The 17,307-nt window shown below is 41.2% G+C and overlaps 1 protein-coding gene across 2 annotated transcripts in view; it reads left to right on the forward strand.

Moving 5' to 3' along the window:
• Positions 1-17,307, forward strand: part of LOC126471491 (protein Aster-B-like) — a 251,147-nt gene that overhangs the window by 195,880 nt on the left and 37,960 nt on the right. For both annotated transcript variants that reach the window (XM_050099703.1, XM_050099704.1), the window contains 2 exons: positions 6,196-6,345; positions 6,433-6,554. In XM_050099703.1, coding sequence (XP_049955660.1) covers positions 6,196-6,345; positions 6,433-6,554 — 272 coding nt within the window. The remainder of the gene's footprint in view (positions 1-6,195; positions 6,346-6,432; positions 6,555-17,307) is intronic.

The raw sequence follows: 17,307 nt of genomic DNA on the forward strand, positions 1-17,307 counted from the left end.
GTGTGCAAACAATCAAGAATTTGATTTGCAAGTTTGAGAGAACGGGTTGTGTTCATGATGACAATGTTGGAAATGTCAGTCATCCAAAATGGGTTGAAATGCCTGAAAACATCACGAAGACACATGTTATGTTTCAAACCAGCCCCAGGAAATCGATCAGATGAGCTGCACAACAGGTAGAAATCAAGCGGGAGACATTGCGACAAATTGTTGTTGAAGACCCACATTTCTTTCTGTACAAAATTAAAACCCATAAGCCATTAAGCCCCAGGGGGCCATGAAACAGCAGTTGTGTTTCACCAACAATATTGTCCACAGAATTGACGAACAGGACTTTGATGTGAATATGGTTTGGTTTAGCTATGAAGCCCACTTCCATTTGGATGGGTTCATCAATAAGCAAAATCGTCGCATTTGGGGGACTGAGAATCTGCATTTCACAATAGAGAAATCTCTTCAATCTCAACGGTTGACTGTGCAGTGTGCAATTTCCAGTCATAGAATAATCCGTGCAATATTCCTTGATGGCACAGTGACTACTGAATGGTACATGAAGGTTTTGGATGATTATTTCATCCCCATTATCCAAAGTGACCCTGATTTCAACAAGATGTGGTTCGTGCAAGATGGAACTCCATCCCACCGAAGCAGGAGAGTGTTTGATGTCCAGGAGGAGCACTTTGGGTACCACGTTCTGACTCTTGGGGTACCCAGAGGCCACTGGCATAGTCCTCGATTCGCCGCCATATTCTACGGATCTGAAAACATGCGACTCCTTTTAGTGGGGCCATATTACAGACAAGGTGTACAGAAATAACCCCAAAACCATTGCTGAGCTGAAAACAGCCATTCAGGAGGCCATCAACAGCATCAATGTTCCAACACTTAGGTGGGTCATGCTGAATTTTGCTGTTCATCTCCGCCTCATCATCGCCAATGATGGCAGGCATATCAAATATGTCATAACCTAAATCCAAATATCTGAAGTGACGTTTACATGTTGAATAAAGTGTGTGCACACAGCAGTTTGTAACTAATTTGCATTTTTTTCATATAGTTCAATAATTGTCACCCTGTAAGTATTCAGTGGTTGACTTGACAAAACTGCACTTACTGCACTGGAATCACAACCCGTTTCCTTCTAAATGGGTAAACAGCATTTGAAGACTTTGCACATGTGGCTCCTGTGCAATCCAGATTACAGTGGCATTGTCCAATCAATTTGTACAGTTAGGACTATCTTGTATTAACTGTTCTAAGTAACACTGGAACATAGTGGGCGTACTAGTGACTCCAAGAGGCAAGCAATTACAACTGTATATGCCAAAAGGCATATTGAACACCAGGATCTGTTGCATCTGCTCATCTAATGGCAACATTAAATATGCAACTGTGAGATCAATCTTAGAAAATTACTAGCTGCCAGCCAGTTTTGCTAGTAATTCTTCAGGTGCAGGATTCGATACAGGTGAGTCTTAGATTGTGTGCTAAGTATTATCTTAAAATTACCATAGATTCAGATACTGCCATATGGTTTTTTTATCTACAGCCATACACATTGCCCTCTATATTACTGATACTGGCGTAAAGACAGCTAATTTATGAAGTCTGTGTAGTTCTGCTTTAAATTGCGTCTTGGAAAATGAACAGAAATGTCTGAGCTCAATAGAAGGGACATAGTGAAGAGTGTTTTAACAATACATGTGCATAAAAATTTGCAGCACAGCCAAGTGATGGTTTCAATAATTAATCATACTCTTTACACAACTTATTCTGGTCTTAAATGGAGTGATTTGATCATCTTCTGTAAAAACAAATGCTCTGAAAGCATCTAATCCAAAAAGTCAATTACTGCTGCCAAGTGTACAACAAGAAAAATTAGGTTACATTCTATTTTCAGATACCTTAACAGTCGTAAAGTTTTAATTATAACCACAAAAAGTATTGGTACATAATTAATTATTTGTTTGTTTGCAGGTATGTGTGTCTGCATCCTGATACATATTGAAATCCCCTTGCCACAGTACCTTAGCACACCACTAGCAGTGCCAAAATAAAATGGCACAGCCCATTGATAAAGTGGAGTATTGTGTGTTTATTCATTTTCTGTATTTGAAATGGAAAGATAGTGCAACAGTCTATGCCAAATTGGCATGGGTGCACAGCAACTCTGCACTGTCATATGATGTGGTAGGTAGGAGGTGGTGATGCTTCCATTGTGGTGAGACAAGTCTCGGTGTAAGAGACCTGGGAATTGCAAAAGGAGTGTGAAAGCCCCAGTACTCGAAGAATGGCATATCACAATGGCAGTAACAGTGGAATGAGTGAAAATCAATTGTGCATCATGCAATTTTGTCATATGATGACAAAGCTGGAGACCGTGGCTGTTATTTGAAGACAAATTGTGATGGTGATGGGGACACCAACCAGCCACAAATTTACTTTCAGTTCCTTTATTCGAAGGGTACCATTACCAGTTTCGAATCATTGTGCTTCATCTTCAGATGGTTTACATGCTTTCCTTACAACATGTGGTGCGTTTTTTACAGATTAATTGCCGATAAAAATGCAGTGGGAATGTATTCACATCTGTTGTATGAATGTTATTAAAGCAAACACTCCAAACCGACATTTCACGTAAGTCACATCCAATGAAAAATCTGTAATGCAACCATCTGTGTGGTGTGCTTATAATTGTGTATTATTTATATTTTAGGGCAGTTATTCTGTAAAAAACGCACCACATGTTGTAAGGAAAGCACGTAAACCGTCTGAAGATGAATCATAATGATTCGAAACCGGTAACAGTACCCGTTGTATAAAGGAACTGAAAGTAAATTTGTGGTGGGTTGCTGTCCCAACACCATCAACAATTGTGTGTCAGTTTTCTGCATAAAGCACGATGTGATGAGGGTCGCTGCCCGCTGGTTGCCAGGACCGTTCGTACTCGTTCGAGAAGCCTGCCGAACTGAGGCATCGGCGGAAATGTTGCACCTGTGTGAGGCTGATCCAGGTGACTTCTTTAACTGCCTAATCACCACAGGCTATAGTGGTATCATCGAGACTAAGGAACAAAGTGAGCTACAGAAACTTGGGGATTCACAAATCCCGAGAAAGGCAAAGAAGTTAACCACCATTGGGCGAGTTGACGGTGGGTGTTTTTTGGATCTGCTGTGGTATGGTGCTAATAGATTATGCTTGTAAGGGTTGAACTATCATGAGAGAGTGCTACCAAAATCTCCTGACAATGTTCGGAGAGGCTGCCAGGGTGAAGACCAGTGAGAAGCTGTTTGAGTGGATGGTTTTGCTCCACAGCCCATGCTGCATTGGACACAGTTACACATGCCACTATCAAACTTTCCTTCACCCCTGGTATTCTTCTGACATGGCACCCAGTGACTTCTTTCTCTGCCCTCAGATGAAGAAAACGTCATGTGGCAGGCATTTCCAGAATGGTGATGAGGTGATTTTTGAGATGGAACATCTAATGAACATCTAAAATCCAGACTTCTACAACCAGTGGTTCCACCACATCATCTGTGATTGAGAAAAATGTCAGAGTGAAGGGTGCACATGTAAAGGAGAAATAACACTATCACCAAGTTTCACAGTCACAGCGCGATTTTCTCACATCAGTAATTAAAATTTTATGACTATCCTTTATAATTGCATCCTGAGTTGGCTCTGTAGTGCTGTCTTACACCAACCATAAGCTGCTACTTCCTAGTGCGGTCACTGATGTGGCATTGAGCTGTTTTTGTGATACGCGTACAGATTTATCGGGGACACCGTGGCACCAGTGGCTATGTGAATCTGTGCTTGCCGATCCTTGGCAAGTAATATGATAATCAGCTTGGATTTCCGTCAGGTGCAGGTACCAATGTGATAGTGTGCATAGGTGCCATATGCAGTGAAAAACTTGGTGTCCTGCTGCAGGAACTTACAACATTACAAGCCTTAGGGCATGTTGACAACATTGTGGTATAAATGCAACCTTGACGGGCTGTCACTCGTGCCAGAGCCCTTTTCGAGATGTGGGAAGTACTTGGAGCTAATCTGTGTCTAAACCTACCACACGTTGCCAGAGTACTGTGTGATGGTGGGTACTGAGAAAAGAAAGGTGTATTTTGTTCACCTGTCAACAGTTGATCACAGTGTCAACTATATTGGATAGGGTAGCTACTATAACATCATTCTCATAAACTTGCTATACAGAAGAAGCAGTTTCAAATGATGTAATTAAGTGCAGTACTTCTCCAAGAGAAGGAGCGTGTGACTAAAGTGTGTTTCATCAAACTTCCCGACTGAGAGCTAAACAATCAGTCATAACCATAGTAAATGATGTAGTATGTAAGCCATCAAACAATTCACGTGCAAAATTGCACAGATGAGGTCAACCTTGTAAGCTCAGGCCATATACAATTGACTAGACTTCTTTTTACATTGATTAACTTTTTTGCTTATAGATACTATGTAAGTTTTCTGGCTGTTGATGGTTTAGTCAGCAAATGACAGATACAGGAAAGCTACTCAGTTCTACTTATGGGCTTTAAGTTCTGCAGTAGTTTGTTTAACTTAGTAAAGGAGGAAAGAAGTAAAGCACTGTAACACATTGAATCCAGGACACAACTTGCCTTGCATTGTAGCAGAAACAGTTGCTGATAATTTTCCGCAAACTCATCAGATGCCTTGAAACTAGGAAGTGAGGGCAACTGGGACAGTATGGTCACTGGAGTCTGCTGCTGCTGCTGCTGCTGCTGCTGCTGCAGTAATGTAATCAGTTGATTCTGTTGCGTTTGATGCTGGTGAGGCAATGTTATCTTCTGTTTCCAAAGTTCCATCTATTGTAGACCTGTCAATAATTGACATTCTTTATGCGTACAAGTAAATCCTTTATTGCCAAGTTTGGTGCGAGTGATATGATTCGTGAAGCTGCATAGCAAAAACCATTTGAATAGCAAATGTCACAGAGAGCTGCAAATGTGCGAATCCGAATAAGCATTCCAGAGAATTCCATGATAAGAAGTGGATTGTTATACTGCTAATCTTACGGCAGGTGATAATTAGCTTTATAGGTTAGCAGAGACTGCCTTATTGCCACGCAGTTGCATGGTTTATAGAGCACTGTGAATAACTATCACAGCCACATCACATGTTTGAGGCACTGTTTCCAGGCAGGCAGAGTATTACATCTGTTTGAGAGAAGGTTTCTCTCACGTGCTATCGAGATCAATATGCTGAGGTACTAAACTTGGTAAGTAAGTAAATTGACATGAGAAAACTGACTTTTTCCTCTTACCTGTGTTTTATTTGCCAGTTACATTTTTCTTTTTGCAATCAATAGCAAAAATTCCCTTCAAATCCCAGAAAACACTGACCATAATACTGCTGCCAGATGAATCATCTTTGCCATAATTGGTGCAGCTTTCGGCTTTCAGCCACTTCTTTGATTGTTCTTTTGCTTCTGTCTTGAAGTGTCAGACCTATGTCTCATGCATAGTAATAAAATGACATGGAAAATACATTGAATTTGCTCTTGCTCAGCATTCAGCAAACATTGCTGCTGTCTTGCACAGAGCTTTCTCACAGTTACTCCTTCATGCACATTGTACTGTACTTTTTCCTCTGATGCACCTGTGGTGTCAACTGTTTCTTTCACACATCTTTAATCAGTGATTAGCCAAAATATTATTGTTCACTTTCCCTGTGTTTTCATCTGTACATGCAGTTTTGGGGCTTCCATCACATTATCATCTTAAAGAGAAGTATGGTATGCTGAACTTCCACCTCTCATTTCTTAACTATCTTAAATGAATCAGGAAATTCCTTCCAAAGGAGATTTTTAATACCTTTTATACTGCCCTTGAGCATTAGGAAGTCAACACAGTATTGAGTGCAGTAACTTGGACTGTACCAGCAGCGGTAAGGCCTACACAGAACTTCCATTTAACATCATTTCAAATTAATATAAAAAGATCACTGTATGTTAATTGATGCTCAGTTTGCGTCACTTTTTCTCTTAAGCTGTTAATTGTAAGTAGGTATCTCTCGGTCTCTGCTGGTAACGTATAAAACCTGTCGAAGAACTTAAACATCGCCATCACTACTGAGAATTCATGATCTCAGATTCAAAATGCTTGTTATGTGAGATAAAAAATGATGACAAGAGTATTATAAATTTACTTTTTGTTTCAGACAAAAAGTCTGCTGCAGTCTGCACATCTCCTCATGAGGGTCGCCGATTGGTCAGGATAATTCTGCCTATCCATGTTGATCAGCTCTTTACTTTGTTGTTTACTGGCTCGAAGTTTCTTCTGGATTTCCACACTCAGCGGAAAACCACAGGTGTGACATTGATTTGTGGATATGTATTGATATGAAGAATTACAATGAACTGTTATTCAGTTAGCAAATTCTTAATTTGTTTTACAGATATTGTATTAGCCCCTTGGCAAGCCGATTCTGAAACTGGAATGAAACACCGGACAATTTCTATGACTGTGTCTCTGTCACAGTCAATGGGTCCTAAAACTTCTCAGGTCACTGAAAATCAGGTAATAATACTTCCTAATCCATAGAATTAGGAAATACTGTCAGTGAAGGGCAAACTTAGAACCACTATGATCCCTGTAATGCATTTGAATGTTTGTTATCAACTGAGGCAATTTTAATAACAAATTTGATTGGAAAACAGAGAAAAATTGCTATATTCAAGTTACAGATATCAGTAATTATCTTACATGAGTTGAAACAAACTTTTAAATTGGGTGAATATTTTATATACAGGGTGTCCATAATTAAAGTTCGAGTTTCAAAACACTGTAGAAAGAGAACCACTACTCAGAATGATGACAAATTTGAACAGCATGTTATTGGTGCCTGGGGAATTGTCATGGAGGGGAAAAAAGATTAATGAACCTTTGCCCAATAAATGGCACTGTAAATGTCAGACTGTGCACACCAGCAGATTAAGTGGTACATGGCTGTTCCTCAGGTTGTATCTGAGATGCCCAGCATGACTGTCTCCATGAAGGATCAAGTGCTGCTGGTGAAGCTCTTTTACAAGAATGGTGACTGTGCGCCAGTAGCCCTGCAAAAGGTTTGGACACTCAAGAATCTGAGAAAAAGTAATTGGTGTGATGTCTGCTAAGGATCTGGAGAAAATGGTTACAAAATTAGAAAGGACAGGTTCATTTGAAGGGCAATGTGACAGAGGGAGGAAAGCAGTTGACCCAACTTCTGTCAAAGATGTGGCCACAGCATTGCAGGAGGGGTCAAGCAGAGGTGTGCAAACATGCATTGCATGTGGCATAGCCAAATGTTGGATATGCCTGCGCACACAGTGTCAGGGTGTATACAACCCGGGACAACCGGGAGATCCGGGAAAAACCCGGGATTTTTTTCATCTGGGAGAAAACCAGGAAAAACCCGGGATTTTTTTAGAATTCCAGGAATTTTTCATTGTTTTAGTTTTCAGTTAAATTTTTGTAACATTGACTGGTAAGAACCAATACTCTAACTAAGATATTACTGTATTTCGCTACTGCAGAATAATATTGCAGCAATAAAACTTGAAAGAGAGAGAAAAAAAAGAAAAGAAAACTAAGATCCCAAGGAAATTCGCCATATACAGCAACAAAATGCAGTGTTCACACAAGCGTCTGCCAACAGCAAAATGTGTCAACGGCTTTAGGAAGACTATGCAATGCTTCATAACAGCAAATTGCCTCCGATGAGCGTGACGTCACAACTGGTTACAGTAGATTCATTTGAGCAGTTGCGAGCGAGCTCTTGCGCGTGCGCAGTTGAGTCGCGTATGAATAGTACCTTCTGCTTTTTTGCTAGAACGCTACACTGGGCGAGGGCCAGTTGTACGCTCCCCGGGTAGCAGCCGCAAAAGTTCTGTTGTAGGAGCAGCGCGGAAAACGCATTGTACGAACACCTAATAACGCCTAACTGCAGAAAAAATGCGGGATACCGTAACTAAAACGGTGATTGTGGCACTGTTAGTCACGTTAATCAGAGAATAAGTTTTAACCGTGGCAAGAATAGTTACAGAATTGGTGATGACAAGATTGTTTGTTAGAACGAGGAAGGAGAAGAAATGGGGACATCACACAAATTATGGAAGAATATGACTACTCTAAATTTATGTAAAAATTTCGTACTACTGCTTCAGAAGCTAGAGCGTATGAATGAAATGTGAAACTATTTCTTTACATGAAACTTTTTGCTTGTAGTAGGCCTAATAGACATTTAATATTGGTACTTCGTGATTATATTGTTGTGTTATAAAAATGACCATTTGTGCCAATACAGTGTCGTTTATTCGGTGTGTGTTACAACTGCTGCAGTATTAGGCAGGCCTATTTTGTGACAAAATACACGTAATCAGATCGAGAAAGCACACCAGTCTTGGATTCTATTTGTATTAACAGCATCTTCAGTATTAGACAACATTTGATTTTTTCATGAAGCAAAACATTTGATGAACTTTGATGAGCTAATAGATTCTTACCGAAATGGAAAACATGCCATATAAATCTGTACTAAGGTTGGTGAGAAAAACAATGCAAGGACTTAAGGACTGAAGAAATGTGTACTGTCTTGCTTGTCTATTGTCTTTACTGGTTTTATGTATCCTATATTTAATTTTATGTCACGCAAAACATAAAGTTATTAGCTAACAGGCAATAAAGAGTGCAAATTTTCTGAAGAGTTACTGTTCTCCCGGTTACAAATAATCCCATCCAGTATTTATTGAGAGTTTTTTTTTTTTTAAACAGGGGCAGGTTGTCAAACCGGGTGATTGGGAGCAGGAGAGGCACCACAGGAAATTTTAATTTTCACTGTCCTGAATATAGTTTGATGGCACCCATTACAAAATGTTACATGTTTGAGTTCCACAGAACAAAATACAGTGACGTGCAATAGAATGCTGTGTGGACAGGCGTGCAACTGCACTTTGGCACATTTAAGACCAAACAATATGTCTTACATTTCCTCAAACACACATATTTTATGTATCAGACTCTTCAGAAAGATGTGCGCTGCAAAATGGTCATTTTTTGAAAAGTAGATTTTTAAAATTTTTCGTGTCCTACCTCAAACACTTGAGGGAGGGGGGCGCCACTATCTAGTATTGCCCCGGTTCAGAAATATTGTAGATCCGGTGCAGATCTACAGAGCAATCTTAAGTTGTAATGGGGAAGTGGGTAGTCTCACGTGACCCGTGTTTACGTTTAGTGATTTTGCTGTTTCCGTTTCGTTTATTGCTTTTACGTCAAATGAAAACAAAACTGATTTCTGTGACCGGGAGCTATCAGGTGAATTACATAATTATGGAAGGCTAAAATATGTTATTAGTTTCAGATTTTATTTTATTTCCCCATTCTGACAGTCAAGCATTAATCGTATTGCAGAACAATGAAGTTATTTTTGTCAATTTGCTAGAGAAATTTGGTTTTTATTAATCTTTTCCACTGAACCAGCCAATTTATTTGAAACGGATTGTTTAATTCCACACTATGGGCTATTTTCAACTTTTTACGCTGCATTTCAGGTGCATGTTTTCATCTTCTAGAACGTATGGCATTATGCCATAATAAAGAACCAAACACGAGATAATACAGTACTGATACTCCAAGAATATTTACATCCGAATCTGGACATACGAATGTGCACTTTAAGTCGAATTATGAATCTTAGTATGGTTCACGAAATAACCGTGCTCTTTGAGTATCCTCTGTCTAGTTTCTTTTATGACGTTACGTAAGACGCTTGTTATCAGGCGCCATCTGGCAAGTGCTGAAACGAACCTATTTCTAACAGGTTGCGGGAAAATATTGCGAATGGTGGTTTGAAAAGCGTTACTTTCAAAGTATATTTCCTTTTACGGAATAAGACCTATGTGCGAGTATGTACGATGGATTTCATAAATCCCAGAGCTTTTGACTCTTCATTTAAAAATTAACTCTTTGAGTACGATGATTTAGAATAATTTCGAGCCCAGGAGATCTAACATTTATGTCCTTCTTAAACATTTTACTGGCACATTTGTGTGATGTATCTTAAAGTGTATCACGCACAAAAAGGGGCAATAATATATGTGAAAGCTTTTCTTTTCTTGTAGCAACACTGCATATATTAATTTAAACCATTAACTTTCCCTATTAGTGTGTTCGCATTACCTAACAGTGATGTTGCTTTTGGCCGACTACATCACGTGTCCTATGATCTGAATATCCTCTGTCATTGGCTGGCAAGATCACGTGACATGAGCTATGACTGGCTTACAAAAGCGCATTGCAATCACAATTTCAATGCTTTGGAAAGTAACATGCGGTGTTTGGTAGAATTCAAATTTATACTTTTGTAATATGAAAATGTGCTGTGTACAAGTTGCTGCACGTCAGACATCTTCCCAAAACGTGTTTGGTTCCCTGAGTTTCGTTTTCTAAAGTGCCGGGAAATTCTACGCCCATGTATAAAACCATAACCATTCAAAAGACTGATAAGTTTTACAGTTCCGAGGAAAAGGATCCTCTCACTTCACCCAGGAGGAAATGTACTTTTAACCGGGAATTCCGGGAAAAATCCGGGAATTTTTTTTCCGCATCCACGTATACACCCTGAGCGTGTAAAATCCTATGAAACATCCTGTATTACTATCCATAAACAACCGCCCATCAATACACAGGATTGCAGAATGTGGACAATGGGAAACAAACACACACACACACACACACACACACACACACACACAAACACACACACCAGCCTGTACCACTTCATTCTGTGAGGGTAACAGTGTGGTGTAAGTTGATGGCATCATTTATCATAGGGTTGTAATTTTTTAGGGGAATGAGTGTTACCTGTATTACCTGTACAGTCACTGGTAAATACTATGAGAGTCTTTGGCACACCACCATCATTCCAATCCTTCAACAGTATGGATGTGTGGGTAGGATTATTTTTATGCAAAATGGCATATACACACATCAAAAAACGTTTTGCCTCAGCCAGGTACCCAGAACTCCTAAGATAGACGTTGACTGTGGATATTGTATGACACGGTCCCTTCGACTGTTTAGAGATGTCACTAAACCTGGCCAAAGATTTAAAGAACCATGCATGAGCAGCGCCTGTTAGACGGACGGGGTCCGACAGCCAATCAGTTTCAGTCATTCCACCAGGAATGAGGTACACAGCTCATTTTGACTGTAGTTCAACCATGTCTAGATGGTCAATACCGTGTTTCGATCATGTCCGCGTTGTTAGTTTGTGCCAGGGAGGGCTCTCAACAAGGGAAGTGTCCAGGCATCTCGGAGTGAGCCAAAGTGTTGTGGTTCGGACATGGAGGAGATACAGAGAGATGGGAACTGTCGATGACTTGCCTCGCTCAGGCTGCCCAATGGCTGCTACAGCAGTGGATGACTGCTACCTACGGATTAAGGCTCGGAGGAACCCTGACAGCAACACCACAATGTTGAATAATGCTTTTTGTGAAGCATGTTGTGATACGACTCAGACTGTGCGCAATAGGCTGCATGATGCGGAATTTCACTCCCGACATCCATTGTGAGGTCCATCTTTGCAACCATGACACTGTGCAGTGCGGTACAGATGGGCCCAACAACATGCTGAATGTACTGCTCAGGATTGGCATCACGTTCTCTTCACCAGTGAGTGTCACATATGCCTTCAATCAGACAATAATCAGAGATGTGTTTGGAGGCAACCTGGTCAGACTGAAAGCCTTAGACACACTGTCCATTGAGTGCAGCAACGTGGAGGTTCCCTGCTGTTTTGGTGTGGCACTTTGTGGGGCCGATGTATACTGCTGGTGGTCATTTAAGGCGCCGTAACAGCTGTACGATACATGAATGCCATTCTCCAATCGATAGTGAAACCATATCAGCAGCATATTGGCGAAGCCTGTGTCTTGATGGATGACGACTCACTCCCCCATCATGCACATCTTGTGAATGACTTCCTTTAGGATAATGGCATTGCTCAACTAGAGTGGCCAGAATGTTCTCCAGACATGAACCCTATCGAACTTGCCTGGGATAGATTGAAAAGGGCTGTTTATGGACGATGTGACCCACCAACCACTCTGAGGGACCTATGCTGAATTGCCGTTTAGGAGTGCGACAGTCTGGGCCAACAGTGCCTTGGTGAAGTTTTGGATAGTACGCCATGACGAATACAGGCATGCATCAATGCAAGAGGACGTGCTATTGGGTACTAAAGGTACCGGTGTGTACAGCAATCTGGACCACCAGCTCTGAAGGTCCCACTGTATGGTGGTACAACATGCAATGTGTGGTTTTCATGAGCAATAAAAAGGGCGGAAATGACGTTTATGTTGATCTCTATTCCAATTTTGTGAATAGGTTCCGGAACTCTCGGAACCGAGGTGATGCAAAACTTTTTTTGATGTGTGTGTCTGCACACTGTACAGCCAGTGAAGCAGCTGCTAAAGAGGCATGTTGGAAATGCTAGTATTATCACTGTGATTTCTCTACAGCCTGGCTGTCCAGAGCACCTGATTTTAATCCATGTGAATTCTGGCTGTGCATGTGCCTGAAAGATTATGTGTTTGTTGCTCCAACTGCTAATGTAAGACACACATTGTGCAACACATTTGGAATGTCACTCCTAAGACACTCTGATCTCTTGTGGGACTTGGTGTTACTCGATTTCACCATGTGGTAGAAAATGGTGGACAGCATATTGAACATGTCTTGCATCAGTCTTACAACAATTAGAAACTGATATTGTTTCGCTTTTCTTGTTTTGATTTTTTTTGTATGGTTTTTGACCTTAGGACAATTAAAAACTGATTTTTCCCATTCAATGTGGTAGAACCTTGCTGTGGTGAATGGGCTTACCTAACTAACAGTGCCACAACTGTTGACTGCCAAACTTGTGCAGTCATGTGCATTGAATATTACAAATGGTGTAATGTGCAACTCAAACCATAGACATTGTATTGCAGTTCATCTGTCATTTGTAGCCGACCTCATTTATGTAAAGATGCTAACAGCGGCATCGGTCTGTAAAATTTTCATTGAATTTTATTTTGTACCATTATGCTTTACCCTGAATAAATAATATGTTCAAATTTGAGAAGCATATGAGATAGTGATTGTGAGCGACATCACGAGTGAGGTGGGAGTGAGCGAGTTTCGTTCTCACCTTGTGACAACAATTTACCCATTTTATCCACATTTGTTTCTTTTAAAAGGTGTAAGGTCGCTGATAATCTTGCGTCTGAACACACACACACACACACACACACACACACACACACACAATTTGACATCATTCTGAGCAGGGGATCTCTTTCTGCAGGATTTTGAAACTGGAACTTTAATTATGGACACCCTGTACATTAACTGAAATGACAGAAAATAGGATGATAAATGAAATTGACTGATTTATTCTTTTTAGTCTGTCTAGGATAATTTGTGTAACTTTGTACTTTTGTAAACAGTGGTCATTATGTACGAGTTCATACACAATGGTAAGGAGAGGGTGGTGTGGCAACTGTCATCATAGGAAATCTGGACAGGAGCAGAAATGATTAGCAAACAAGATATCACAATAAACAGAAGATTTTCTTAACTTGCATTTCTCCAAGTGAACACAGAATCAATACAAATAATGCAGCAAGAAACAGAGACCAGCTCATCATTGCCAACAAGGAAGAGTCTCACTGTACTAAGCATGAACTATGGCGTTGGAGCCATGACTAGATGGCATCTGCATACTGTCATATGGCAGTGTGGCTCTAAGTGCAAGTGGGTTGAGAGGTCGCCACCAGCTGTCTTATGTTGTGGTAGCAGAGGGTGCTCATAGTCGCTGGAGGGGTGTGCTCCATTGGTTCCACCAGATTCCACATGTCTGCTGTTGGCATTGTATGGAAAGGGGGGGGGGGGAGTTGGAGGGCTGCATGCAGGTGGGAATGGGGAGATAGGAGCTGAAATGGGGGCTGGTTCTGAGCTCCCACCTTCCCCCCCATATACCTGAGCTTGCCCTGTGAATACCAGCTGAAAAACTGGGCAAAGAAAAATGATAGATTGGTGAATTGCAAGGGCATGCCGATGGGCAAAATATCAGCGAACCTCAGATCCATGAATCTGTCTGGCTGGATGCAGCCAACCAGTCCGGATGTAATGCAACAGAATCTCCAAATGAGGATCCACTACTGTAGCATGGGGAATTTTCCAACAATCAAGCAGAAAGCTATGCAAAACATGAGCAAACAACAATTGGGGGGAGGGGGAGGGGTTGGAGGGCTGCATGCAGGTGGCAATGGGGAGATAGGAGCTGAAACGGGGGCATCACTACAGCAACAAAAAGCAAATAACTCGTTCAATATAGAATCTGGGCGAACATGGGAGGCAAGAACGAACATCTGCATTGGCATGCTTAGAAGTGGGCCAATACATAATCTCGTATTGATAACTGGACAAGAGAAGAGCCCATCATTGCAGCTTCTTTGTTGTGCGAGTTGGGACTGACTGAGAAGGACTAAACAAAGATTTTAGAGGTTTATGGTTAGTCACCCAGTAAAATTTTCTGCTAAAAAGGTACTGGTGAAACTTAGTGACACCATAGACAATTGCGAGAGCCTCCTTTTGAATTAGCGAATAATGTTTTGTGCAACACATTTGAAGCAAAGACAGTCAGCCTGTTAATGGAACCGAATTTATGCGACAAAACTGCACCGATGCTGTAAGAGGAAGCATCTGCAGCCAAGACCACAAATTCAGCTGGATCAAAATGAACAAGGCATCTACCACTAAGAAAAATATCTTTCAACTTCTGGAAATTGGACTGACACTCTTGTGACCTGACAAAAACAACATTATTCCTGTGCAAGCAATGCAAGTGGGAACCACAATTTGAATAGTGTTTGGAATAAATTGAATGCAATACGTGAGCTTTCCTAACACAGATTGTGATTCCCACACATTGCACGGGGGTGGAAGGTCACATATAGGAAGCAAATGTGATTGCAATGAGTGAACACTTTGGCTATCAATGACCCATTGTAAGTACTCAAGTTTGGTCTGAGAAAAAACACATTTGCATCTGTTACATTTAAGGCCAGCTGCAGATAACACTTGAAACAGTGTGTGAAGATTGCTAATGTATTCTTCAGGAATGCAACCTGACATGACAATACTATCTAAATAATTTGATCAAAAAGGAAGTTCAGCTGCCAGCTGCTCAAGAAAGCACTGAAATATGACTGGTGCAGTAACCCTGCCAAACATCAATCTCAAAAAGTTTGAAGAGACACAGATGAGTGTTTATGACAAAGACCTGTTGCAACTGCTCATCCAAAGGGATTTGGAAGTAAGCATCGCACAAATCAGTTTTGAAAAAGCAACGACCAGCACCCAATTTATCCATCAGTTCTTCCAGGTGCGACAAGGGATAACTGTCAATGACTGACCGAGGATTCACAGTTTTCTTAAAATTGGCACACAGTCAGTCTGCTAGACGTCTTCTTTAGAACAACATGAAGGGACGCCCGCTGGCTGACAGTAGTTGGTGTGACGACCCCACTTTCTTGCAAAGCAGTAAAATCCTGAGCCACCTGTTCTTGAAAAGCATGAGCAACAGGATGAGTTCTAACAGAACATGGCTGTGCATTGTACTTCATTGTGACATTGGAAACAAAATTATTGGCTTTGTCTAAACCTCCAGAAAACAGACCCTGAAATTCTACACATAACTTAGCAACACTGTCCCAAGGATCATAGGAAGAAACAGAAAGTACATTGACCTGAATGCTTAACCCAAACAAATCAAAAGAGTGTAGACCAAAAACATTAGCACTGTCTCAGGAGGAAAGCACTGTAAATGTCACTGTCTTCATCAAATTTTGGAATGTCTTAGCCGTTGCATGCCATTAGCATATGGCACAGTGTTCACAATGTAGGTTTGCTAAGCAATTCTTCAGTGCTATGGTTCAGCAAAGTCACTGAAGCTCCAATGTCAAGTTGCAGATGGACTGAGTGTCAAGCAATAGTAAGAGGCACAGTAAGTGTGTTGTCTTCACATAGCACTGCAGATGAGTTGGGAGTCTTTCCTGAATGCCTGTTACACTGTTGTTTTGTATTAATCACATTGTGGGGCCTGGAAAACCCACTACACGCTGTTTGTGAATTAGATTTGAACGAAGGAGTAGTAGAGGGGCTGCCTTATGCAAAAAAAAAAAGCAAGTCATTGCACATGAGGGGCAATATTGGTGAGCATGTGTTGTATTACAGTGAGGGCACGACTTCACACCTTGTGTCGGACACTAAACCTGTTGATGTAAGCACTATGGCTGTGGTCGGCTGGGCCACTGCTTGCAAGCCGGCGGTGAGGTTCAAATGGCTCTGAGCACTATGGGACTTAACATGTATGGTCATCAGTCCCCTAGAACTTAGAACTACTTAAACCTCACTAACCTAAGGACAGCACACAACACCCACTCATCACGAGGCAGAGAAAATCCCTGACCCCGCCGGGAATCGAACCCGGGAACCCGTGCGCGGGAAGCGAGAACGCTACCGCACGACCACAAGCTGCGGACCCGGCGGTGAGGCCTGTTTGTCAAAACTATCTACAAAACAGATAGATGCTAACTCAAAACTGTCTGCTGCACTTTCACAGAAATCCTGATAGTCTAGAAACTGTTGAACTAACAGTCTGTTTCCGAATTTGAGAGTCAGCTATGTCATGTGTGATGGCATCACAAACCATTGTATCACTGAAATAGTTGCCACAGTCACATTTGAATCTACACTGCGTAGTAAGGCCATGTAGTTCGGTCACCCACTGACAGTATCTTTCCCCTTGTTACTTAAATAAGCTAAGGAATTTGTAAAGGGCAGTGACCACTTATACCATGTCCTCATAATACTTCGTAAGCACCTGCAGTAAGTCCTCGTATGATAATAGTTCAGGGCAGGATGTGGGAAACAATTTGGCACACAGACAATAAACAGTCACTACTGCCATGGCAAAGAAATAAGATGATTTGTCAGTATCTTGTATGTGATGTGTTGCGATGTGCATTTTGAACTGTGCAAGGTATTCTGGACGTCTTCCTTCATCTTGTCAAAGTCATGAAATGGTGGCACATATGCATCGGATCCAGCATCTTGTGTGAAGTCATCTGCACTGTAATGAAGCGCAAAGCAGAAATAAAAAAGCAAAAGGCAAAAATAACAGAGAGAAAGAGAAAAGGGGTGTGCAAAAGCAGCAACAGCAGAACCTAGAACATAAAGAGCACAAGCA

The sequence above is a fragment of the Schistocerca serialis genome, chromosome 3 (assembly GCF_023864345.2).
Source record: "Schistocerca serialis cubense isolate TAMUIC-IGC-003099 chromosome 3, iqSchSeri2.2, whole genome shotgun sequence".
NCBI classification, from domain to species: domain Eukaryota; kingdom Metazoa; phylum Arthropoda; class Insecta; order Orthoptera; family Acrididae; genus Schistocerca; species Schistocerca serialis.